At 39.0% G+C, this 27,994-nt stretch overlaps 1 protein-coding gene across 1 annotated transcript; it reads right to left on the reverse strand.

Annotated features, from left to right (window-relative positions):
- Window positions 1-5,495: 5,495 nt before the first annotated feature.
- On the reverse strand, window positions 5,496-27,949 carry tmem51a (transmembrane protein 51a). The gene is made up of 3 exons (XM_017468331.3): window positions 26,027-27,949; window positions 11,486-11,983; window positions 5,496-7,507 (listed from the first exon to the last, which is right to left on the reverse strand). The coding sequence occupies exons 2-3, from the start codon at window positions 11,824-11,826 to the stop codon at window positions 7,129-7,131; spliced, it is 720 nt and encodes a 239-aa protein (XP_017323820.1). The 5' UTR covers window positions 11,827-11,983; window positions 26,027-27,949; the 3' UTR covers window positions 5,496-7,128.
- Window positions 27,950-27,994: the final 45 nt, after the last annotated feature.

Here is a 27,994-nt window from a genome sequence, read left to right on the forward strand (position 1 = left end):
AGATATTAAATTGGCATCAAAGGGAGTTTGAGATCAGTGTACTGCTATAAAAGTGATAATGATCGTGCATGATCAGAGATAATAATACTGTGAATCAGTCCATAATCTGTCACGTACTGTTTCTAATATATATATATATACACATACATACATACACATATACACATACATATACACATATGTATATATACATACATGTGTGTGTGTGTGTGTGTGTGTGTGTGTGTGTGTGTGTGTGTGTGTGTGTGTGTGTGTGTGTGTATTATATACTTATACATATATACACATTATATATGTTGGATATGTGCTAACTCTCTCTGAAAAGACTGAATAAACAAAGCTGGGAGAGTCTAAGTTGGTCTCAAAAATGTTTGCTAGTGTTGTTTACTAGGTAGAAATTTAGCAATTTAGCAAACTGCAATTTATCCAGAAGCAGGGTAGCCAGGTATGCATGAGAAAAGCAGACCAATATCCACTGAAAGCAAACCACACATAAACCTAGTACTCAAATCCACTTATTCCAAAAGGGAAGTAACAAGTAATATTACATTACTGTTTTCCACCAGCATAACAAAATAAAAAAAATAAATAATCCCGGACCCACTGGTTATGCTTCCTGGACCACACTTTGGGAACCATTATACCAGGACATTTGTTTTGTATTTGTTGTGTGCAATTTGCTATTATTACTATTAAAAAATAACTTTTTATCCACACAAGCACAGAGGCTTAGTGGTCAGCGAATTTGCCTCGCACCTTTGAGGTTGGGATTTAAATCCCACCTCTGCCCCAAATGTGTAGAGTTTACATGTTCTCCCTGTGCTTCGAGAGTTTCCTCCAGGTACTCCAGTTTCCTACCCCAGTCCAAAGACATGCATTGTAGGCGGATTGGCATTTCCAAATTGTCTGTAGTGTGTGAATGGGTGTGCGATTGTGCCCTGCGATGGGTTGGCACCCCGGTCAGGATGTCCCCCGCCTTGCTCCCAGAGTTCTCTGAGATAGGCTCCAGGCTTCCCTGTGAAATTGATGGCTGGATGTTTCAAGTCAGTACAGGCTGTATTGGCATCTTTTGACCAGTAGATGGAAACAGTATACAGTATTTTTTTTTTTTTTTTTTTGCAATAAAATTGTTTTGTAAAACACAATAATGCATTTGAACTATTTACACCAATGTTTCCGAGCAGGGATGCCGTGTAAAGATCCTTCAAACATTTATAAGATGCTAAAATGTGTATAAAACGTTTAATATATATGATAAATATCATATATCTGAAATAATAACACACGCACACACACACACGCATAACAATAATAATAATACATTTATTTATATATATATATAATTCCCTCCCCCTCGACCCCCCTCAATGACCCGTCAGCAGCACGTCAAAGTCGTATGCGTAACATATGCGTGTGTTTTATCCTAATAATTAGCGTGTGACAATGCGTGTGTAGTGCAACAGAATATGGAGAGATTTCTTAAAAGAAAAGCTCCAGATGCTTCTGGACCATCAACTTGATCCTCATGTAGCTAAAGCCTTGTTTATACTTCCGCCTGGCTCCGCAGCGCGAGCCTCCACTGACTGCACGCGCACCTCCCCAAACAGACGAGGCGTTTATACTTGACGCGCTCGAGGCTGTAATATTATATTTGAAACGAGAGGGGGCGACTCTGAGTAATCGTTCTATAAACCAAAAGGAAGTAGCTGAGAGACGAAGTAGTCTATCGGAACAACCATAGCAACGCTTACAAACAAGGCGTCTCAGGTGGAGTTGCTGAATGCTGAGGAGGAATTGTTGTGTTTGTTGTTGCTGATGTTTGTTTTCAGTAAACTTCACTAAAACCCACAGTATGAAAAAAGAGCAAAGAATCATATATAACCCATATATATGTAAGAATCATATAAAACCCAGTAAACCTCGAGATTATCACTTGTATAGAACAAGAACATGTATAAAACTAAATTGAACAACCTCGATTTTTATTTGATTCATTTCATTAAGATTGTTATAAAACATGGACCTTTACTTTCTTTAAATAGACTTATTATTTGTTGTATTCTCATAAGTGTTATCAAATACTGTAGACATAAGCAAAAAGTGGGAGCTTCCTGCAAGAGTCATTTCTCACATTTACAAAATCAGATGATTATGTTCATCATCAGTGTAAATGTCTCTTTATGTACAGAGACAAAAGAAAGTTATTACAGAATGATCACTCTGTACGTTCACCCACCAATGTAAACATCTCTATGTATAAAGACAAAAGAATGAGGTTTAATCACTGACCATGCAGTATAGTGACTGTGTTTATTTGTGAGGATACTGATGAATGAAAACATGGCACCCCCCAAAAAAAACATCCAGCTTTGGCTTTATACAGTAGCCTATGTATAAAGCAAATCCAAATCACTATTAAAAAGAAAAAAAATCTTTCCATGAATTTTGTGCCATCTGGCTATCTCTATGTTCCCGCATGGATGGATCATCTCTATCTCTATGTTTCTGCATGGATCATCTCTATCTCTATTTCTATGTTCCCGCATGGATGGATCATCTCTATCTCTATGTTTCTGCATGGATCATCTCTATCTCTATTTCTATGTTCCCGCATGGATGGATCATCTTTATCTCTATGTTCCCACTAGGATGGATCATCTCTATCTCTGTGGTACCGCATGGATGGATCATAGAGATGCTTGTACAATCGGACAGCAAGAGTTGCCTCGAAGTCATTCATTTCCGGATCCGGTGCTGCAGCAAGTTACAAAAAATGCTGTGTAAACCGCCACGCGGAAAAAGTGGCCTCGCGCACTCCACGCGATTGACCGCCCACTCCGCGATGACGTCATTTTTGGCTGCGCGCTCCCTTGCTCTATTGCGGAAGCGTCGAGTATAAACCAGGCTTAACGCTGTCTACATGCGTGTTCGTGTATGGTGTCACAAATTTGTAACAATTTTTAAAACCGTGCTGTGAATGAAAAAAGGTTTTGGGAAACTCTAATTTACACTATTTGTAAAACTGCACATAGAAAAGTCAGCATTAAAACAGATCTTCAGTCCAGTAGCATCCATGTGTTATCTGGAAAGATTCCACTGTAAACATACTCCTTACAGAAATATGTCAGTCAGCCTCCTCTTAAGTACAGAGTTTCAATATACACAGAATGCATAAACAATATAGAGAGAGCAGACTATGAAATGGTCCTAAAAGTCCTTTTTGTGTGTATGTGTCATATATCACACCCCAGACAGAAATTAGACCTTCAGATCAGAGATGTTAGTGCTTGTTTGTTTCAGTAAAGTGTTGTTTAAATGCTTGGAATGTTTTATTGCTGGATTGCATAAAGGTGATCTCTCACTATGCACTTAAAATGGTAATGGCACTGCAGGTGTGTTTGATCAAGCCTGAAGTTGTCCTACAGTGCAGTGTGTGTGGGGGGTGTGGGGTGTGTGTGTGTGTGTGTGGGGGGGGGGGGGGGGGGGTATGCCAGAGTGAAGGAATGTGAGAGAATAAATGAATCATTTAGGTTTATGACATGTAACTAATAATAGGAAAATGCTCTGTGGGTCTGTGTGGATGGGGATGTTACAGTATGTACTGTATACGGGAGCCAAATGTCCCCAGAAGGATAGGAATATCTGACAGTTTTCACCTTGTGCTTGTGAGGAAAACCTTTTTTTAAATACAAAAAAATGCAGCTTTTTTTTTTTTTTTTTTTTAAAGATGCCAATATGTTTCCTTTTGCTTACTGAACTTGAACAACACAATAGGATGTGAATAGACTTTTCTGAAAATTACATCCTTCACTTTCCATTGACGCAACACATTACACCCAAGCTGAATAAGGTCTAGATGTTTTTGAGTCATTGCTGTTTGGGGTAAATTCATTCAAGTGTCAAACAGGTTAATATCTATAAGAACTCGGTAATAAATATTAACTTAAGGATAATGGTGTGTTGTGATTTCCACCAGTGCAACAAAATGTAAAATAATCACAGACCCCACTGGCTATGAAAACCACTGCACTAGAACATGGAATTGTTGTGTGCAACTTATTCAGTGGGGGTAGGGGGATGGGAAGGTTGAGGGTTTTTTTTTTGTGTAGATTCGTGTAAAGCAAAGTGAAGCAACACAGCTTGAGAAAAAGCACTTTATTTACATTTATATCCACAGGTTTATTTCGGAGGTGTCGTTAAAGAAAACGTTATTAAAATAACACACACTTCTGACAAACATTACACTGTGTAGTTTGCGTCAAACTCAGTGTTTCCAACATTCAATTCAAATTGATTAACACGGATCTGTTCCTAATCGTGACTGGGGTGCCACAGAGACTCTGTGCAGATAATGTGCAGACATGTGCAGCTGACAAAATGTGAGAACTTCACCAAATATTACATCTTTAAACAACAACTAAAAAGTCACCCCAGCTTCAGCAGTGGTTTTATCCACGTCAATAGCATAAACGTAAGTAAAAGCTACATTTCAATTGCTGACACCTGAGATTTGGAAATTTGTGTGTGGGCAAAATCGAAGAAAACAGTTTCACTGAAAGCCATCCATAATAAATAAATACTAAATAAATTAATATCAATTCAAATTACACAATATATGTTTTCAAATAATATGACAGCAAATACTTTTTTCTCCCTGGACTATTCCAGGATGTCTCTAAAAGTCTCCACACATGGCTGGGAAATTAACACTTTTTAGCAAAACAAACTATAACAAAATTTTTCATACTTAGTTTGTTATATATATATATATATATATATATATATATATATATATATATATATATATATATATATATATATATATATAAACTAAGTAAGAAAAAATTTGTTATAGTTTGTTATATATGTATGTACTAATATATATATATATATATATATATATATATATATATATATATATATATATATATATATATATATATATATATTAGTTTTTACAGATAGCCTTTAAGAACGCCTTTGACAAAAGAAGAACGTACTGAACGTATCATTTTCATGGTTAGACCAGGAAGCTGTCACAAGGTTGCGATGGAAACAGGGCGAGCAGATCACACACCACACTGCTGGCAAACTTATTAACAAATCCAAAAAGACTGGAAGTGTTGCAGACCAACCTACAAGTGGACGTCCACGAACATCCACTGACGAAGGTACAACCAACGTGGTGCTGGCACACACAGTCCCCTGTGTATGGAGACTTTTGTGACACTCTATTCTCATTTTTACTCTCAACATTCTCTTTTAAAAAAATGCATGTGCATGAAAGAAAGTGCAGCACATGACCTAATGCTTATAGGTTGTTCAGAAATACAGGCTGTATTAAAATCTTTTAACCACTAGATGGAAACGGTAAACTTTTTTTTTTTTTTTTTTTTTTTGCCAAATGTTTTCCATACCCAGTAATGCATCTGAAACCAGCTATTTGCAAAACCTGCACACACATAACTCAACATATCAACACCATTAAACAGATCCTCAGTTCAAAAGCCTCCATTTATTTTCATGAAAGATTCAACCGTAAATATTTTTTTAAAAAAAAGAAAAGTTGGTCTCAGAAATTGCCTGTATGTGTATCGTTTAAGAACATGTTACCCTTTTAATAATGGGAGTGGTCATGAACAGAGTACGTCTAACAGAAATGAGTCAGCCTCCTCTTAAATAGTGCTACAAAAAATACGGAATGCATAAAAGCAGACAATGAAATGGTCTTAAAAGTACTTTTCTTTCCTATCATACATCATATACCAGTCAGAAATGAGATAAACTGAGATGTTTGCTATACATGTGAAATGATTTGATCACTCTTGCAGTGTGCGTCAGTGTCGGTAGAGTGTGTGGCAAAGTGAAGGAATGTAAGATAAAGATCTATAAACAAGAGACGAAGAATAGAAAAATGCTTTGTGGGTCTGTGTGTATAGGCATGTTGTCCCCAAGAGTATAGGAATATCTGACAGCTTTTGTATTATGGAGACATTTGGTTGGTCTCCATGAAGAAAAAAACAAACAAACCCAAACAGTCAAAATGTTTTCTTTTTGGTTACTTGGGATAAGGTTAGGATTAGGTCTAGTTGTAGGCATAGTATTTATTAGCTGTATTAATATTTATATCAGTGGACGGTCCTTACAATAATAGTAAGACAAATGTGCATGTGTGTGTTAGTGTGTGTGTGTGTGTGTGTGTGTGTATACACACTACTAACAGTGAAAGAGCAAAAGTAAAAGGACAATGTGTGATATAACATGCAGCTGCATGGTGAAAGAGTTTCCCTGTCTCCTCTCCTAAGGAGGCACACAAACACACTTACACATTCATGACTTCACCGCTCGTCACTATGGTAACAAGGGCTAGTCTCACTCCCGGTAAAGGGTACTGACACAGAGCGCAGACGAACGTCACCGATCACACATAATGCGACAACTCCATTCCACAAAAAAGGTGCTGGCTAAACTCGCTATTGAACTATTTCATGTCGTAGTCTGGCTGTTATGTTATGCTCTTGATCTTTAATAACATGGAGGCTCTGTAGCAGCAATTTCATTTGAACGTTGCCAGAGTTGTATAGCATAAGAACATAATTCATGATATTATGAAAATGATTTGTTAAGTGAAATACCCTGTTTCATCATTCACGTAACACTGTTCAGGCTGAGAAGTGTTGAAAGACATAATACAAAATAAAGCCAGAAACTGGCATTGAGGCTGAGACGAAGACGATGTTTTTTTTTGCTTTTTTTAAATAACACAAACGACTGAGAAGACTAATGCAGAGCACACTGGCACATGTTTCCTGAGTGTGTTAATTACACTTCCATTAGAGATTCCGTTAGAAAACCTCTCCCATGTTTCTGTTTAAAATGTGTTCTGAAACGCTCTCATCAGATATAATAAACAGGAAGCACATAGCAAACCCTCTCCCTCCCTTAGCTATGGGATATATTGAGGCTTTCATTATTATTCAGTCATGAAGACAAACTGTGTCTTCAGCTCCTGAACAGAACATAGTGATGACTGCAGCTGTGATGCACATTACGAATTAGTGCCCAAATCATCATGCGTGTTTAAATCACAGCACACATTTCCTGCCATAAGAGTTAGTGCTGACATGGTCAGTGTGCTGCTGATGGGAGCTCCGGGGGATTTTCCTCATACTGTGGTGGAGGGGTGAGGGGTTCGATGCTGGAGACAGTGACCTGTAGCGAGCTGCTCGAGCTCTTCCTCCTCACTTTCAGTGGAAGCAGTTTGAGGCCGGAGCGGTTGGTCTTATGGGGGAGTATGTGTGTCATGTTCAAATTGTCTGCTCCGTTCTTGCGTTCATGTGGACCAGAGCCCTCCACGTCATCCTGTGCTGTCTCAATCAGTTCATCATAGGCTGGCAGATGGGTGGTGCTGTTCTGCCGCGGAGAGAACTGGCTGATGGGGTACTGAGTATTTCCAACCACCTCCTCATAACTGGGTACCGTGTACTGCTCGGCTTCGTCCGGTTGCCTACACACACACACAAACATCATCATTATTAACATTATCATTCTTCAGTAATGGCTTTATCCTAGCCTGGGTACAAATACAAATATAAGTTCTTAAAGTCCTCGTGAAGTGCTTTGAAACGCGCAGTGTTATTCAGTGTGTTGGCATAATATCCACTGAAGCAGGAAGTCAGGGAAGGGCATATCGAGTGGTGTTTAGATTACCTCACAGCCCGGGATAAGCCACACTTGACAGTTAGAACCATGGAAAAATGCCCGTCACAAAGCCGCGAGCTGGCACAAATACCTCCGTCTTCAAAGTGAATGAATTTAGGCATTTCCTTCTTAACTAATTTACACTTGGAAAACTGAATAAAATGCACAAACAGCCAAAGACACATTTACGACTCATGTGTGCTGATATGATTTCTCTCGCTCAACAACGGCAACTTCTGCAAAGTGATTTTTATAATGCCGGGGGCGGGGCACGTCCGATTCTAGAGAGCATTTGATTGGACAGAAAATCTGATGATTGTTGATCTGTATTGGAGGTAGAGAGAGACGGTCCATTTTGAACGCGTGTATCTTCTAAACACGAATTTTGTCACTGTTTTGGAGCACGCTAGCTTATAGAGAGCCTTAAGGATAACATTTATATCAAAAGCCAAACCTTTTGACCATTGAAATTTGCAGTATTTTTTTTATTCTTGACTTTTATGACAGCATCCTGGGTTTTAATGTAACAGTGTGAACAATAAAGGGGCGTTAAAAAGAAAGATGGGATAGAGGATCCTCTATGTGTTTTGGTGGGACTAAGGTGCAGCCAAATAACTAAAATTAGAAGCATCACTGATGCCCCTGGTAACTAGAAACTTTCAACAGGTAACGTAAAAAATTTTTATTCTAAAACATGAGTGAGACATAAGAGGGAGAGCGAGAGAGAGAGAGAGAGAGAGAGCAAACTGATGGATAAGTGCAAATAAGTGTGGGTCTGGAAGACTGCATACCAAATAATAACAGCTGTATTTCCCATGCATTCATACTAGCAATTTATGATGATGTCTCTCTTAGTTTGTCTCTGCGCTGTCCAGCTGGGTTTTTTTTTTTAACATGGTATCCTGCACTAAACAATGGAAAGTAAGGACAGTAGCTAAATGATATACATGTTACTGTTTAATTTATTCATATCAACGTGTCCATTTTGTTAAGATGTATTTCAATATTGTAATAAAAAGTCCAGTATTGTAATAAAAAAGCACAAGAAAGACAAGGCTTCTATCTTGACAGCTATCATTTTCTCTTCTGTTTTTCCATTGTTCAGTGGAAACCAAATGCAGGTGAAGTCATGTCTATACTGACATCATCCTAAAAAAGAAAATGTCCCTTGAGCTAAATATCCATTCAAGTCAGCTAGTTAATCTTTTCATCTTTATCTGCTCCAGTGACAACCAGGAGTGTAACCTGACCTGGGCCATGAGGGCTGCAGCCCTGAAGATATTTTCTTTAGCTCTGAATAATTCTCCGCTTGGAGCGGTTTGTCACTATGTAACTGAACGTCAGTAAAAGAAGACGGCGGTGTTGAAATTTTCCTTCATATGTGAATGGAAGCGAGATCAATCAGACAATCAGAAAATACGTGGAGTCACTCGTGTCTTATTGGCTGACAGCTTTCAATTCTGCCAAATGATAGTTCACACAGACAGTGTGAGGAGAAATGAATATAAAGGGGTTGAAACTGAAACACTAACATCCTCTGATGCTGAGCAGGAAAACAATGTGTGTTAATGCTTATATGAGTTCCAGTTTACGTGAACGTGATATGAGCGGAGCATAAGGAAAGATAATGTACTTTGCATGGCACTGTAGCAGCTAAACCCATACTGTACAATGATAGCTTAGCTGTGCCACTTCTTGGGTAGAGACACCAAACTAGGCCAGTTAGAAAAGATTTATATTTTATTGGTCTGGTAGTTCTACAAGCAGTGGCAGCACCCGAGGAAAGTTTTATGATGAATCCAACTATTTCTGGTCTTGTCATAGATTGGCAGCCATGTTACCTCAGCTTCCATAAAACAAAACTTAAGCTACTAGCTGAGCTGGAAAAAATGCATGGAGAAGAATCTGTGCTCAGCCCCGGATGATTAACAGTCCAGCTAACGCCTCTGATGACATATTATATTACATTATATCTTACTTTACGGCATGCCATTCTGTTAGTGAGGTAGCTATGCATGAATAGCCAATATTCTCCAATGACAGCACTTTATAGTAATGCTTATTTAATAGTATGCTAATATTAGTTTCCTAATTAAAATTTTTTGTTCAGTTCCTTTCACTATGGCATACCTTCATTTAACCAATATGTAGATGATTTCAAGAACTGTATCCATGAAATAAAAATGGACTGGCCTGGTCACTGCAACAACCACTACATTACAGGATTTACATAGGAAATGTACGCTCACATATGACTTGATGTGCGCGTGGTTAGAAGTTACTGTATGGAAGTGTATTTAATATCATATTTTTACTAATGACTTAATCATTTATCTAGTAGTTAATTGTTCATTATACTCTGTAGATACAACACTTTTGTGGGTGCCAAGAAGTCTAGCGCATCTGTTCGTTCTATCCAGACTTGTTGTATGAGAGAACAAGATGATGTTCTTTAGGGTCTGGTTTAAGGAAGATTTAAGACACCTGATGTGAAGCTGCGGTCACGTCTTTTTATGTACGATAAATAGAAGAAGTGTACAAACTTGCGGTGAAGACGAAGTAGCTCTAATCAGCAGTTCTCACACTTGTGGTAAATTTAGGTTTATGCCACATATGTTTTTCCTTTCCTGTTAACTGTGAAATCATTTATCATAATGCATGACCTTCTTATCCTATTTTGACCAATACGTATGAAATTCTTTGTTTACCTGTAACCGATAACGAAACACTAGGCATGTGCAGTGAACTATAAAATTGCATGTAACACTATGGACGTTGGAGCTGTTCTCCTCGGCCGTGATGGGAATAGAAACGTATTACTTTGGAGTCAACTGCGTCTCTGTGAGTTTAACTTCTATGGGTCTTCAGAAGGTAATATTTTTTACTACAACTTATCCTAAATAAATGTGCTGCAAGTCTCAGTTTTACTATCTCAGGAAGATCCAACTACTCCCACAGCCAAATCCCACCCACTAAATGGTTTCACGGGTTTGAAAATATCAAGGATATTGCACATGTACCATACAGTGTGGGAAATAAGTATTGCACGCGTCAACATTTTTTTCCGTAAATATATTTCTAATCAGGTTATTCACATGCAATTTTCACCAGACATCAGTATTAACTCAAGAAATCCAGAAATATAAAGAATTCACAACATTAAAGTCCAAACATAAAGTTATGTGTAACAAAGTGGAATGACGCGGGGAAAAAGTATTGACCAAACTAAGAAAAAGCCTTTCTCCAAGGAAAGGTAAGGCAAGGCAAGGAACCCGCTGAAATATGTAAGTAATTATACATCCTATCTGTGCACATTAATATCAGCCAGGTTAGTAAATTCATGGTCTATAAAAAGGCTTTTCGTTACCAAGGTGTCACACGAAAATTCTCATTATGGGTAAAAGTAAAGAGTTCTCCCAAGACCTCTGGTCCCTTAATATTGTAAAACATATTGATGGAATCGGATACAGACGTATTTCCCCCCTGTATACAAATAGCATATGTACATGCACTCAGATCTATTTTACTGTTCCTATTATTTTCTACTACTTCTGTTGTGTAGGTATTTATGGAAATTTCCTTTCTTTTCTTTGATGCTACTCTTCCTACTTCTGCTGCTGTGTCAACTTGAATTTCCCTTACAGGGGATCAGTACAGTAACATCTTATCTTATCTTATTTTATCCTAAGTAGTATAATGGCTACAAATTTGGTTGGTGTATTTGTGTCAAAAGAAAGTTTAAACTGTTTTCTACCCCGTTTCTTAGATGTGTGTATCTCCTCACCTCTCTCCCTGCTGTCCTTGCTCTGTGTTAGCGTTGCTGTTGGATTGTCTCTGTGCTCGGTATTTGTTTTGGATGCTGAGGAAAAGTGAGAGCAGCATGATGGCCACTCCTGTGCCCAGCAGAACAAAGCCCACTGACGATGTGTTCCTAACTTGCCCGTCTCCGTCTGTAGTCTGAGAGTTGTTTAAGGATCCATCGGCAGGCACCACGCTCCACAGGACCATCACGATGCCCAGCACGAGCAGCCCCACGCCCAGTGCCGCCGTAGCATACTGAGACGCCGAGCTGGAGCTGCCGCTGTTGCTGCTGGAGTCGGGGGGAGTCTGGCTGCTGTACGACATGTCCAGCGATGAGCTGTCTCCCGCTCCCTCAGACGTCACCTCTTTCAGTTCTTCACTCACTCTTCAACTCTCACTCGATCACGTTTAGATGTTGGCTCCTGGGGTGGTAGCCTACAGTGTATCTCTTCCCCACGGTGACAAATTGAGGCAAGATGGACTGGAAATAAGAAGAATAATAGCCATGAATTAAAACTATTAACTGGATGGTATCATTACACAATATAAATAACAACAATACTCTTAGTAAAACATAATGATCACACATAGTTCACTCTGAAACAAACAAACAAAGCAGTTCAGTTAAGAAACACATGTTCCTTTGGACTGTATTGTACTGTACTCAAGTATGAGCTGACAGTAAAAATGGGTTAAAAAAAAAAAGGATACGAAACAATGTCTGTGGTTAATTAGCTTAAACCCACATTAAAAACATGAGAGAACTGAAGCAACCTTTCTTAATTTCCCCTCACTCTCCGGGCACTACACCAAGGGTGTCAAACATACAGTACAGCCAATAAACCCAGCCCTGGTTTTTTAAAAGCTAGTTTCTGCTATTCCACAAGGAGCAAAATAGAGCAATAAACTCAAAGCCATAAACAGCTATCTACTGACAAAATATGCTAACGATACATAAATCTTAATTCGGACCAATCCTTGAGTTTTAAAATATATGTGCAAAAAAAAGCACACATTACTATCATTTGGTGAAAAGGTTTATGTGACCTGACCCTTGTTTGGTAACGAACGTCAGAAGATCACAAAGAAGCGGCGATCATAAAATGTCCGTATCTACCTGGGATGGAAAAACATAAAAAGAAAGAAAGAAAAAAAAAAACAGAAGAGAAATGGACACAAAACACTGGTAAGAAATGAATGTTAAATGGATTTAGTAAATAAGTACGCAAGTATGTAAGTAAGTAAGTATGTAACCATGTCTCTTTCCGAAAGAACTAAATTTTTTTCGTAGGTGATATACAGTAAGTAGTGGATCAGTAGCTGCGTTTACATGGACAACAATAATCCACTCTTAATCCGATTAAGACCATACTCTAATTAAGAAACTACCATGTAAACAGCAATTTTTACTTACCTTAATCTAATTAAGGTTATAGTCGAAGTAAGCAATAATCTAATTAAGACAGGTGGAGTACTCCTGTTTTAGTCGCATTATGGACGTGTAGTAGTGACATGTAAACACCTTAATCACATTATGAACGTCGTGTGGGAGTTTTCACCCCATTTTGCGACAGGACACGATCACACACGGCAGTTTTACGTTTTACAGCGTACAAGAGAGTTCGGCTGTGTCCCAAATCGCTTACTTTCCTACTATAGGCCTGTAGTGGGGAAAAATACATGTATCTTGGCTACTATATAGACGGTAACTACGCGATTTGGGGCACACCCACCGCTTCAAGCAGTTGTCTATTAGCACGTATAGCATGACAAATAACTAACTGCACTTCAAGCGTTCGTAAAAAAAATTATAAATAAAATAAATAAATAAAAACACCCAAAACTGTATACGGTACCATAACGAAGACAGACTGTATGTTGATATGTGAAATTCTGGAGGGACGTCGGATGGCGTGGCGCGGTGACGTAATGACGCGGGCTGTTAATCTAATTATGTTCTAAAACATGTAAAAAGGGAACATGACAGGAGTATTCTAAAAGCGACTCATGTAAACACCTTAATCACAATATTATCTTACTCAGAGTAAGGTCAATAATTAGATTACTGCTGTACATGTAAACGTAGTCAGTATCAGGTATCAGCCGATAACGAGATCTTTCATATCAGTATCGTATTGATCATCTTCCTGTAGCCATGCCTACAGGATGTGATGTGTTCTGGGCAGGAATTGAAGCCTATTTGCAAACACCTTAAGGTGGTTTTCACACTGGGAATGATTGCTGCGGTCTGAATCCGAGTGTGATTGTTCCCGGCGCCCCCCTGCAGTGACGCTTGATTCTATCGAACCCGAGTGCATTTGTGTTTATCTAACATCATGGAGAACACAGTGCGACAGTGCGAACATGCATGCGAACTCAGTGCAGATATGCGCAGCAGTGGACCTCTTCTGTGTCCCACAAAGTTCCCCTACCACTCATGGTACACGTGTGTTGCGGAAACACACACAGGCTACTTTACTTCCTGAACAAGTGCGGACCCGAGTACAAGTTGTGTTCATGTTCACGATTCTCGTGGTACAGTTCCGGTGCAACCGAACTCAGACCACCTCCTTCAGGACTCGGGTTCGGCGCTTCCTGGTCCTCATGACAGCTTTCACATGACCAATTTTTCATGCAAAATGTGCTCTGTTTTGGACTAAACTGCCAGTGTGAAAGCCCCCTTACATTTAGACTATAATTTCCTGAAATCACACTGAAACAAAAACAAAAAGTTACTAACCACTTTTTGAAATAACATTCTCACTCTGGAACAATTCTGAGTAGAGATCTCACCAATGCGATACCTAGGATCTGGAAATATTTACATATACATGTTTTTCCTATCTCTTTATGCATCAATGTGATTGCAAATATTATAGATAATGTATAATAAAGTGAGTTTTAAGTTTAAGTGTTTAACTGAATAAAAAATGTGTTTAAAAAAAATCATGTTTACCAAGTTAAAAATAATATTTTTTTTTAATAAAGCTTAGTAGTTTTTAAAGAAATCAAATGAGTATTGATATCAGTTGTTACAAAAATTTTTAGGTGCCATCTCTAATTTAGAGTTCGGTTCAGTGAGCAAAACAGAATGTTCAATGAAAACTTTTTAAAAAATTTTTGTTCCTCCCCTGTTAACGTTTCTAATCCCTGGCTTTAATTCCAACCTGTTTGCAGTGCTCCAAGGCCCAAGTCACTAGTTCCTGGCTATTCTGCATGCTTGTATTATTTGATGCTATCGCTATTACCGGTACACTCACCCTTGCGTGAGATAATGACCAATCCAACTGGAAAAGCCTAAATACAAAGCAGATCAACAGAACTGCATTTGGCTCCAGTAAATACAATGGTGGGAAAGCAGCCCTCAAAGAAAGTAAAACATTGTTAAATGACTCTGACACAATGTTTTACTTACTCTTACCCCCTTGCAAGAATGCAGGGAGTATTCCCTCTTTCAGGAATGGAGGCCTTTTTTCTGTTATCCCTGAAGGTAATGGAAAACTTCGAGCCTGTGTAAATCATAGCCTATTACTGCCTGGAACTATTTCTGCCAAGATGTAAGATCGCAGATGAGGCACAAGCAGAGTGGATTTTTTTTTTTTAAAAATCATTAAACACGTTAAAGTCGTTAGGCTCAAACAAACCGTACATAGAATGTCAAATAAAGTTCAAAATCACTAATGTAAGTAATCATTTGAGAGCTACAACAATGGTAAGAAGCTGTTTACTGGAACTACGGTTGCTGCTGTGGCCGCAATTACCACATAATTTTGCACTCAGGTCTCCTTTAGTGAACAGTGGATTCGTTCATCAAAACAGACTTCATAATAAAACCATAATGAACTTTCCTTTACTTTCACACTATCTGTTGTCACCCACATGAGGACGGGTTCCCTTCTGAGTCCGGTTCCTCTCAAGGTTTCTTCCTCATATCATCTTAGGGAGTTTTTCCTTTCCACCGTCACCACCAGCTTGCTCAACAGGGATAAATTCACACACTTAAAATCGGTCTCTTGTGATTATGTTTACAATGTTATCGTAAAGCTGTTTTGAGACAATGTCCATTGTTAACAGCGCTATACAATTAAAAATGGAACTGAATTGCAAGTTCAGCATTCTGCAAACTGCAATTGAATTAATTTTCATTTACAGATACAAATATGATCAACTGAATGCACATAGGCATGACATTTCTTTTATGCATATGCACTCTTGGCCCCCAGATAATAATATCTACCTTCATAGACGTTTCATAGTACTCTGTACTTGTCTAAAGTACAACAGCAAGAAATTTGTCAACAACAGAGAAGATAAATGTTAGCATGGCATGTTCTGGATTGTTTGTACACTCAGTTTAAGTGGTTTGTGAGGACAGGGTGACTCCGGTGGAGGCAAGATAAACTGTCTAAATTCTTATTGTTTTTTTTGTTGTTTTTTTTTTAAATCACTGAAGCCAGAGGAATATAAATCTGTGCAGCAGCACAAAAACAAGCATCCAGAGAATAACAGGAATTTTTCTCCAAAAAACAAACAAACAAACAAGCAATGTTTCAATTAAGCAATACCGCACCTGTGGAATGTGATACTGATTTTATACAACAGTTCTATAAACAAGAAATTAGTATAGAGTAACTAACATTTCATACAATATGCACACAATAGGTCCAAATATTTTGCTTATTTTTGCTCTGTCAGTGAAAATAGTTCTCAAAGGAGCCACAGCTGGATCGAGTGTTACGTGTTGCCGTGCAATGCACAGACTGACTGACAGCCTATAGTCAGTGTAGTGACGGTTTTAGTGTAATTAACTATTGCTAGAATTGAAAATTTGTGTAGCAAACAGAGGCAAGCAGAGTGATACAAAGAGTGAAATGTACCAGTGCTGATATATACTAAATATCAGCATATTTGCAATACTGCTTGTCCAATCAAATTAGTGGAGCAGAACTAACTGTTGCATAATACATTATTATATCTCAAACAATATGCATTTACATTTATGGTATTTGGAAGACGCCCTTTCCCAGAGCGACTTCCATTTATCTCATTTATACGACTGAGCAGTTGAGGATTAAGGGCCTTGCTCAAGGGCCCAGCAGTGGCAATGTTTTAACCACTGAGCTACCACTACCTACACAATATGGCCAAATGTATGAGGCAACTCATTTTCTCCCACATCAGCCTTGGCAAACCATGTCTTTATGGAGCTTTTGAATGCAGTAATGAATTACCAAACAAACATAAACAAATATTTCCTTTAGGGTTGCATGGTATAGCGGTACTGCGGTAGTATCGCGATACTAAAGCTTCAAAGTATCGGCTATGCCGCTGTATTTTTATAAACGGTAGTATCGTCAATACGGTAGTACCGTAAGTAATGTTGTACATGCGTCAGTTAATACTATTGTCGCTAAAACGGCACATCACACTGCTTTTGCAGAATACACCAAGGTTACTGGAAACAAGGCCGCTACAGCAGCAGTTGTACATGTGTCAGCGCCCTCTGGAACTCCCACTATCCTAACGTTATTGCGCTGTGACCTCGACTCCAAATCCTCACATTTATTCTCTAATTGAGTCACGGTTGCAGTGAGAGACTCGATAGTAGTCTTCATGTGAGCTATGTCATCGGTGCAACCAGAGAGCGCGTGCTCCATTTCCCCAACAGTACCTTTCAGTGTTGACATGGTAGCCTCGGTAGCAACTTTATCACTAGCCTGCTGTGTTTTCATGGCCTGCAGGTCAAGCTGGATAATAGACAGCACACCCTGAGAATCTCCTGGAGCTCCTTTTCAAAAATATTGGCAATGTCCTTCCTCAATGAAGCCAGCAACTCAAGCCTGAGGGCGACGAAGTCAAAGTCACCGCTCGGCGGCGCGGATTCAGGGGAAGAAGGGGACTCGCTCGCGGTGCACACACTTGGCCTCAGTCGTGTTTGAATGCTACCACGGGTTTTTGTGTTCTTTCCAGACATTTTAACGTACCACAAATTTAAAAGTGCAAACAAGGAGACGGAGTAGAATAAGTCAAAATCTTTTGTATGACCGAAAAGCGCTAATTAATTACAATTTTAATCGAAATCAGCAGGAGCCTCCGACTTCGCGTCCTACTCCATCGAACTCCGAATTCCACAAATATTTTCATTTCTAACTTGATTTATTAGTGGTGCTTGAAAAGCACTACTATTGTTATCCTGCATACTTATCATTCTTCTTCCACTTTTTTTCGGCACGTAACTAGTCCCGCAGCTTTTGTCAGAATTCCACAGGGGAGGTGTCGAATCAATCGCCTTATTGAGGAGAGGTGTGCTATGACTTTTATAAGTGATCGGAATGCCGGAATTCCAGCTACGGAAGCTCAAAATTGGAAAATTTCACATAGACTTGCATTCAGTTGTAAAAGTATTGGCGCTCTAAACAGCCAGCTCTAAAAGTATTGCCTCCGGACACGTCCAGCTATAAAATGTATTGGCGCCCAATCTGCCCAGCTCTCAAAAGTACTGGCACACTATTTGGTTGGCTCTCAAAAGTATTGGCACCCTGCACGGCCAGCTCTAAGTATTGCCTCCGTACAGATTCGGCTGTTGTTGTTAATGACGTTAATAATAATGCCTCAATACATCGCCACTACATCCTGTAGAAATGCCACATTGTGCAGATGAAGAGATTCAATAGTACTATGAACAGATTACTGTCAGGGATTTCCCCCATAGCACTGAGCGCCTTCCACATTGCCATGTCATTGTTGATGTTACCACGTGTATTTATGTCTTGCTTGTTGTCCTGTCTCCACCCTTGTATCATTGGTCGTTTCTCCTCAAGTGTGACGCACACCTGTTCCTGTTTCGCCCTTGATTAATCTGTTTATTTAAACCCCTCGTGTTTGTTCCCCGCACAGTATTAATCAGTGTTTTGCCTCCTGTGCATTACCAAGCCTTGTTCCTGTTTTTGACTTTTTGCCTGTTTATATATTCACGTGTTTTGCCTCGCCTGGATTTTGATTTTGCGTCGCATTTTTGATTTGTCTGACTGCCTCTCTCAATAGTAGCTTATTTCTGCACTTTCTGCGTTTTCTACATGCCCATTCTCTGACAATTAATATCTAACCGCTAACTAACTGCTTCTCTCTACACATTTTTTTGCAACAAGCTTACATGTTATAGGTCATGGTGCAATCAATTCAAAGATGAGCTTTTGTTGTACTGTTCATTTATCAGATCTCATCAAGTAACTGATAGATATGCAATCACAGTCCACTTTAATAGAAACCCCTGTACACCTGCTCGTTCATGCAATTATACAATCGGCCAAGCAAGCCACATGGGATTCCGCTCCCGTCAGCCAAGAAACTTAACAGTTGAAGAAAAATATCACCAATGATCCAGTTTCGGTGAGCCTGTGCCCGGTATAGCCTCAGATTCCTGTTCATGGCTGACAGGAGTGGAACCAAATGTGGTCATCTTCTGTTGTAGCCCATCTGTCTCATGGTTCAGTATGTTCTGCTCAGTGGTTCTGCTCGTCATGGTTGTAAACACTGGTTATTTGAGTAACCATAACCTTCCTGTCAGCTCAAACCAGTCTGGCCATTCTCCTCTGACCTCTCTCATCAACAAGGTGTTTCTGCCCGCACAACTGCCACTCACTGGATGTTTTTGCACCATTTTGTGTAAACGCTAGAGTGTTGTGTGTGAAAATCTCAGGAGATCAGCAGTTTCTGAAATACTCAAACCAGCTTGTCTGGAACCAACAACCATGCCACGGTCAAAGTCACACAAAGAACACATTTACGCCCTTTCTGATGCTTGATGTGAACATTAACTAAAGCCACAGCACTGCCACTTGACTGGCTGATTGTATAATTGCAAGAATGAACAGGTGTTGAGGTGTTTCTCATAAAGTCCACAGTAAATGTATTACAGAATGGATATAACCAGCAGAACGGCTGTAGCGTTAACATTTGAATTTTTCTGACGTTCATGATGGTATGCAATGCTTTCAAATCTCTTAATACCTTTAAAGGATGACTTTGGGAAACAAACTCTCAATGAACCTACGACATATCTTACACAACCTTTATTTCAAGCATCGGTGATCTGAAAATCTAGAAACATGCCATTGTAGCTCACAGATAAGGTGATGTGAACAGCTTTTTTTCCTTCCATCACATTGTTAACCTTTATTTCAATTGTACATTTTAGATTTCTAGTATTATTTAAACCATAACCTGGCCTTTATAGGCTCATTGGTGCACTTAGTTTTCACTGCTTCTGTGATGGATTTAATCCTAATTACTCAGCTATGATGGCTTCCTTTGGTGGCACTGAGACATCAACAACCCTGACACTAATGTAGGTTTGAAATGAACATGAGACAGTTTAACACTTGAACTAATAATACAATAATACATAGCGTAATGACTATGTACAGTATATGACTCACCCCTGTTACATAATCCCTGTTTATTTTTAGAAGTACAATAGAACACTGAATGTATAATTGTATGTTATTTAAGTTATTATTCTCTTTGGTTGAACTACCAGGCTAACAAAATCTCTACTTTCAAATATCCAATCCATGATTAAATATATTATTCACTTCCAGCCAGAGGACAGTGTTGAGATTTTGTTGTTTAGATATTTGCTATATTTCCACTGGAAATTTGAGCTCTCCAGCTCAAGTAAAACTGCCAACTTATGTCAGCTGTAATCTACAGTGCAATCTCGAGCCTTTTTCCCACCAGGTACATCATGAATGTTCAAATCTTCAGCAAGGATTTGTCATGTGTCATGCGTTTCACAGCCCGTTCGATGCAAACTTTGCACCATTAGACATAGTGTAAACAGAATACGCCTACCTCTTACATCAGCATAGATGTGAAATCTGGAGTATTTGTGCTTGGGAATCCCCCCCCCCCCCCCTTACTATAACTTTTTAGTACCATAGAAGGACTAAATAATAAATATAGGGAAAATTTGCTTTTCTCTCTCACACACACAGACTTTACACTACCACTGTGGCTTTTCAGAACAAGGTTCCATAACCCACTTCAGAAGAAGGCTTTTAGCATTAAATTTACCACAGGATGTCTTTTAAGCTCCCGTAATACCACAGTATTCCTCCTAAGTACTGGAGACTGATACACCACTATCGTAAGCAGCTTCTAGTTTGGCACCTCCACTGTTGTAGGGACAGTGACAGAGAATCTGAGAATCAATATTTCAGTGCATAAAGGAAATGTATAGAACTTTCAGTTTACGTCCTCCCTATTAACTTTCTTTAGCCATATTTAACTCTCTCTATCCATTAATCCCCTCGAAACATTACAGTAGAGAGAACCCTCAACATAATGTCGAATGTTCAGCTTCTACTTAGATTTGATACTTTTACAAGTTCATAAATCTGACAAGGAATTACACTGCATTTATATATTTATGTTCGGTCTTTTTTTTTATTGTAATCTGTTGCTCTCTTCTCCGTCATTGAATACATCACATAGATATCTATATAAATGCTTTGTCTTGCCCAATAAAATTATAATAAAAAACACAACCTAAATCTATCTGTTTATTTTTCATCTTAGTAAAAACAGGTACAAATTATAGGTACACTATATTGCCAAAAGTTTGTGGACACTTGAATAATTACACCCATATGTGCTTTTTAAACAGCACATTCCAGATTTAGTCCCACTTTGCTGTTAGAATACACTCAACTCTTCTGGGAAGGATTTCCACTAGACTTTGGAGTGTGGCTGTGGGGATTTGTGCTCATTCAGCCGTCAGAGAATCAGTGTGGCCGGGCATTGATGCCGGACGAGAAGGCTTGGAGCTTGGTGGCGAGCCGGTTCATCCTAAAAGGTGTTCAGTGGGGTTGAGGGCTCTTTGCATGCTACTCAAGTTCTCCCACACAAACCTCATGAACCTCACTTTGTGCACAGGGGCTTTGTCATGCTGGAACATGTTTGGGCTCCTTAGTTCCAGTAAAGGGGAATTCTTAATGCTAAAGTCATTGTAGACAATTGTGTGCTTCAAACTTTATTGCATCAGTTTAGGGATACACACACAGTATGGGTGTGATAGTCAGGTGTCCACATACTTTTGGTCATATAGTGCAGGTAGTAGGGGTGTAACGATAAAGCGTATCTTATCAATCAAAATGGGGCTGACGATTTGATGCATCTTCGTACTGAACAATACATTCAACAGACTGTATAAAAAAGTAGGCTAGTCATCATAAAATACTGCTTTTATTACGTGATGTGTAATAAACTCATTCAAGCCCACAGCTCCTCCTCTGACAAAGCAGCTTCCTTTTTTCTCAATTCAGCAAAGGCTACAGGGGTTTAAAAAACAACAACACACTTCTCATAAGCACACCGTTTTTCACGAACAAACACACTGGAATACTAGCAGGAAAAGCAGCAATGACTAGAACTGGAAGATTTCTGCAAGTGTAAGGGAGCGCTTCGGCTTCCCAGTAAACACTGATGCTGATGGCCAGTGAGTTCTGGACCAAAAGACTACAGTGTCCCAAATCTGCCAACTATGAGAACAATACACAGGTGCTAATACCACAGACATGTCTGACATCACCATTCTGCATTGTCTCAAAGACTAGACAAAAACATGAAGCAGCACACACACACACACACACACACACACACTATGTGTACACACATATTAAACTCTCTGCTACATTCATCGAACCATCCATCCATCTATCGAATTTTCTGTACTGATTATCCAAGGGGAATCCATTCACACACTACAGACAATTTGGAAAAACCACTCAGCCTACAACACATGTCTTTCGACTGGGGGAGGAAACCAGAGTACCCAGAGGAAACCCCTGAAGCAAAGGGAGAATCCTTGGAGATCAACAGGATTCAAAAACACATCTAGGGCTACAGAGAGCTACATGATTCTAACTAACAGCAGAATGTAAAAACTCCTGTGCTTCACACATGCCTGCTTGTTAGTCACACCAGTTAAAGCTTAATCATGGGTCATTTTATTACGTTCAGGTTTTGCTTCATTATCTCCTGCTAAGAGTCTGACAAGCAATCACTGTGTCTTTATTAAGTTTCAATTATTATACTTTTATAATGTTTATCAATTTAAGACGGAAACCCGAGGCACATATTCAGGCAGTGCTTCCTTTTTTGGTATCGAAAATGTATTGAGACACTACATTACTGTATCCTATCAAATTACAATTTTGTGTACCGATACACCCCTAGTACTGTTGGCAGCCATAAACTCTTCTGTGCTAAAATATTAGACATGGTGTAAAAATTACATTGATGCTGGGTAATTTATGAGTATTTCTTTATACCACACGGTGATCAAAAGAACATATACATTTATTGTAGGTTTTTTTTTTAGTTATAATAACTCACTGCCAAAAACCTAATCCTAATAATCGACTAATTACGCAGCTCACATATCATAACACCAACATAATGCTAATGTGCTCAGCTGGCTGTCCATATGGTAGACCAGTGTTTCCTAATCCTGAACCTGGTGTTCACTTCATATGTGAATGTTTTTATAGCTCCCATCTCAAGCTGCAACATGTGGACAAAATAAAAGAATGCAATTATATATGGCTGCTGTGATAAACCTTGCAATATAATACAAATACCAAGGTGAACTTTTGACATCAGTGTGCACTGATTCAAAAAAGCTGTGTCAGTCCACACACACACCCCCACAGAAACACTCGTAGAACAGCTGAGGATAGTTACAATGGTCACAACACACTACTAAAATATTTATGCTGCGTCCCAATTCGCCTACAGTCCGTCCTAAATAGTCTCCGGGATTAGAATTACTGTGACCCAAATCGTATTATGTTGACACGATTCCCAGAGGCACCCGGAAGCTCTACTATTTCCACTAGATTTTCGAAGCGTTGAACCGTGGACATTTTTTCAGCGAATATTGCCCACAATATGGGCAATATCCTCGTGTGAAGGAGGAGGAGTTTTGTGACGGTTTGCTTCACCGAATTCAAGGATGCATTTTAGAGAAGTGTGGAAAAATAAATCAAGGGAATGGTAAATTAAACTATATAGTATATATTATATAAGGAATAATGAATGAAGAAAAGCTGAAATGCAGTGAGGAGTTTGTTTACGCTGACAGTGTGCATATCTAGGCAACAACCTTCTCTTTCATTACACGATGTGTTAGTATGTCCCAGTACTGGCATACTCTTTTGCTACACTCTCGAAAGTATATACTTTTTCTTCACAAAAAGATCACATACTTTCAGTGCGTAGTATAAGTAGGCGAACTGAGACGAAAACACTACTAAAACACTGGGGCATCCTGGACAGAGAAATCCAGGCAAGCAGACAGCACAAACGGGGCTACATCCAAAATTATAGGATTATGACAAAATCAAGGACAATTTTCCAAAAATCGCCAGTGTATTTATTGTTTCATTTCATTTACTGAAAACAGTCAAAAGATATTTAGTTTTTGTGTATCTCGGCTGCTTTCTCTTTCAATATTAAGAGTAATGCGACTTCTCAGTCACAACCATTTATTAAGTGTAAAGAATTCTGCAATAGTGCTATATTTACAATTACCTTGTTAATGTTATTAAAGCGCCTTCCATGTCCACTACCAATGAAAACAGAGCTTTGGTCCTCTGTTTACATGCCAGTTGTATCTTCTCTTTGCAGAGTTGGCTGGAAGCGTCTCTTTCTGGGGCTGCCCTAAACTGCACCTGGGACAGATTGATGGTTTGTCACTGGGAGACCATTACAGCCAGTTGAGTCTGCGACTTGCATTGCAGGGTCTGTTTCGGGGGCCAGAGCTCAAATGTAATGCTTTAGCCAAACCTACCCATGCCAAAGATATTGTTGTGTGGTATATTAATAAACCTATCAATCTATCTGCCCTTGCAGATGAGAATGTACCCAAGCCAGTCCTGTGTCCAGTGAGAGCTCTCAAGTGCTATGCAGAAGTGAGTGCAAGATGGCCAGTATTTAGGTGCTTTGAGGAGCACCATAAAGAGGCTCCGCTGTTAATCCATAGGGTAAAATAAGTGATCGTGCACGCATACTTGAATGCTTGGCAAGACGCATCTCCTTAAAATCAAACAAATGTCAAACAGGATGAGCGGGATTTACAACAACAAAAAAATAACCACACGCCTCTAATCAAGTGTACATCTCTAGTCAAGAAGAATTATGAACTCATATGATGAGTTCATAATTTGAACTGTCAGTGCCATAATTCACAGACCATGCTTATTATTATAGTGTATTAGCTCGTAATTAATATTTGAAGTCTGGGTAGTCTCATACAACGATTTTTTCAAGATGAGCTCTCAGGAGCGGCGTCATCGTCATCATCATCATCCTCCTCAGCTGGACACTCGAGCTGTCGATCCAAATCTCACTAGCACATGAAAGTAAAGCGCTGTTAATCCCACCTACAAGAGAGGTTTGTGCCAGAGTGGTGAACGTAAATGTTAACGAAAACTGCCAGTGAATTCATAAACCATAATTAGCGAAAAGGAAGCTTAGAAAACTGTTAACAAAGAACGCTGTTTATTTGAAGACCGTGTTACATTTTTGCCACCGAGTTCACTGTTTTCACTTTCAGCGTTTTTCTTCTTTCTCATTGAAAAGTTACGTTCAATACTTCTGGCACCTTTGGCACATATTTAATTCCATAGTTTTCTCAATGTTTCCCTAACCCAGGGAAATTGTTAATTTAGAAACAAACAAACAAACAAACAAACAAAAACAAAAAAACACACATTGTAGTTTAGGCCACGCCCACTTCCTGTTTAAATTCAAACACAGATAGTTATGGATATTTGGAGCACTAAAAAGTTACCATACAAGAAAGAAAGGGCTCCAAGTTGAACCGTTTTTAAAAAGATAATATCCCTTCATGATTTAATGAACTTATAATTAAAATTTAATGAAATAAATGTTTTCATTTAACATCAACCAGAAGTCCAGAACCGCTTATACTTATAAATGGTTTTGGACGTGTGGGCGGAGCCTAAAGTCACGTGCACTGAACACCAATAGGCACCCTATACTTGAAAAGGTCTTTAAGATATGTAGTAGCAAGGCTGTTCTTCCCCCCTTAATATAATCCTATCGGTTTAACTAAACGCATACGAGCATGCTGAAGATAAAAACACACACCACAACATTTCAGTACAACAAAGAGAAAGTTTTTAAAAGATATATCTATCTTTTTATTAGCTATTAAGACTCATTCCTCACAGTAACTATGAGACATAAGCAACATAAAAGCATTATAAAGTTAATAAAAATCCTGGTTCACGCGACTCGAGTGACCGCCCTAACAGCAAGTTTTTCTGTTTGCTTGGTTTGGTTTCACATAACGTGTAAAACGTCTACAACTGAATAAAAAGTTGTGTTCAGCAATTGTCCAAGTATACCAAAACGGAAATAGAGCTCTAAGTAAGGACTTTGTAGGTCGTAAAACCGCTTAGAAAAATGTAAAGCGTAACTTTGACGCCCCACTTACCCTGTAACTGCAGCACTCCGATTCAGAAAGTATCTCAGGAGTTTAGTGGATAAAAAGGTGCTAATGTTTTCGCACACTACACGTTGTGCAACTTGATTCTAGATTTAAACGAGACAGGACAGCTAATTTAAGAGGGAAAGAAAGCACAAAGATAAACGTGAATGTTGTTGAGCCGTTAAGTGTCTTCCTGTCCCTGCTCGGTGAGAAAGTAGCACTGAGGTTAAAGCGCTTTACAGTAGATACACGCCCACTGACACCCAGCGATGAGTTCACTCGGAGGCTGAAACGGAAGTGTTTTACTGGCGGATGGCAACACCTAAATTAGTATAGTGCAAAGTTGCAAAAAAACTCGTTTTTTTGTTTTGTTTATTGGTGTAAAAATGAATGGCAACATAATGACATTGCTATTTTGGCTACATGTAGCTGTGTGGGTTTTCTGCAGGTTCTCAGGTTTCCTCAAACTGTCCAGTTAGGCAGACTGGCTATGCTAAATTACCTGTGTGTGTGTGTGTGTGTGTGTGTGTGTGTGTGTAAGCCCTGCAATGGACTGGTGTCCTGTCCAGGGTGAATTATCCCATCTTGTGCCCTAACCAGGATAAAGCCATTAAGGAGGACAATGGTATGATTCATCACGTCTGAAGTTAGATATAATTCATATGTCTGCAAGAGTTGCATAGGAGTGATGAATTGTAAATGAGTAATAAACATCCGAGAGATGTGATTTGAGGTCAGAGTTGGGCTAAGGAGGCTTATATGAAGGGTGACACCTTGTGCCAACTATGTGGCAAACCAAGTGCATTCCTCTTCTTTCTTTCTTTCATTCTGTCTTATTCTAAACCACTAAACCATATGACACCTATGATGCATAATAAATGGTTATTTATTGCAATATTGGCCTTGGCGAGCGTGAGATCAGCGAACACAATGTAACTCATCCCTCTTAACTGTTTTATAGTGGCCATTTCCGGACCAATCCCAGATGTTTTTTTGGGTTTTAACCATATAAATATGCTGACATCTGTGACGCATAAACTCCAAATATGCCAATGGAATGCTATCACATGTATATGATAGGTTTTCTCAGAGCAGTGGGGGTGTGCTGCAATGTTTAACCAGCTTTATGAGCAGTCGTTGTGCCATTGTGTAGGTGAGTTATCGCATGACTCGGGGCTCAGAGGGCAGAAGTTCTAAAGTACTGTTACTAATACTAAACTTTCCATGGTGAGATTATAGGACTGACCTGGTCAGATTTTCATCAACCATCATTTACTGTTTTACATTTACAATTATTGGACTGTCCTCATTGGCTTTATATCGATCTTTAATATAAAAAAGAAAAATCAAAAATGGAGAAAAAAAAAAGCTTACAGGTACCAAATGCCAAAACCACCTAATTACAGAGAAGCCTGTCTTTTCTGTTTGAGAGAATTAATTTATTAGTCATTGAGGTTAGAGATAATTAGAGGTTTCTCCCAGGTTTAGCTTCAGTGTTGTTAGTAGATTATCTGACGCTGTGCAGTGTGAGACACGTCTATAAAGGATAAAAAAAACCAGCCTCAGATTTGTTTCTTACCTTTTATCTTGGTTTTTAACTCACAGGTTAAGTCTTGGCCTGGACTAATTTATATTTTCTACAGGGTCTCTCCTTTAATAATCTTCTAAGTCTAAGACCAGGCTTAGCCTGTGTCTGCAGAACCAGGTGAGTCACACAGAGTCGATTTCCTGTACATTATTTGCTATGTATTATTTTCAATTGTCAATAACTTAATGGGCAGATGGGCAAGGTTAAGGCTTAACCAACTGTATGTCCATAGCGTTAGACACAAGATACAATTTATAATTCTTTCATGCTATTTACAAAGCTCTATATTTGTGTGTGATTTTATGAATTGGACAAAACATAGCCTTACTTGCAGGATTTGCAGAAATATTAGCGACTGTTTCATTATATGGTTCATAAAAAAGACC

Source organism: Ictalurus punctatus, chromosome 5 (genome assembly GCF_001660625.3).
Source record: "Ictalurus punctatus breed USDA103 chromosome 5, Coco_2.0, whole genome shotgun sequence".
Classification (NCBI taxonomy): domain Eukaryota; kingdom Metazoa; phylum Chordata; class Actinopteri; order Siluriformes; family Ictaluridae; genus Ictalurus; species Ictalurus punctatus.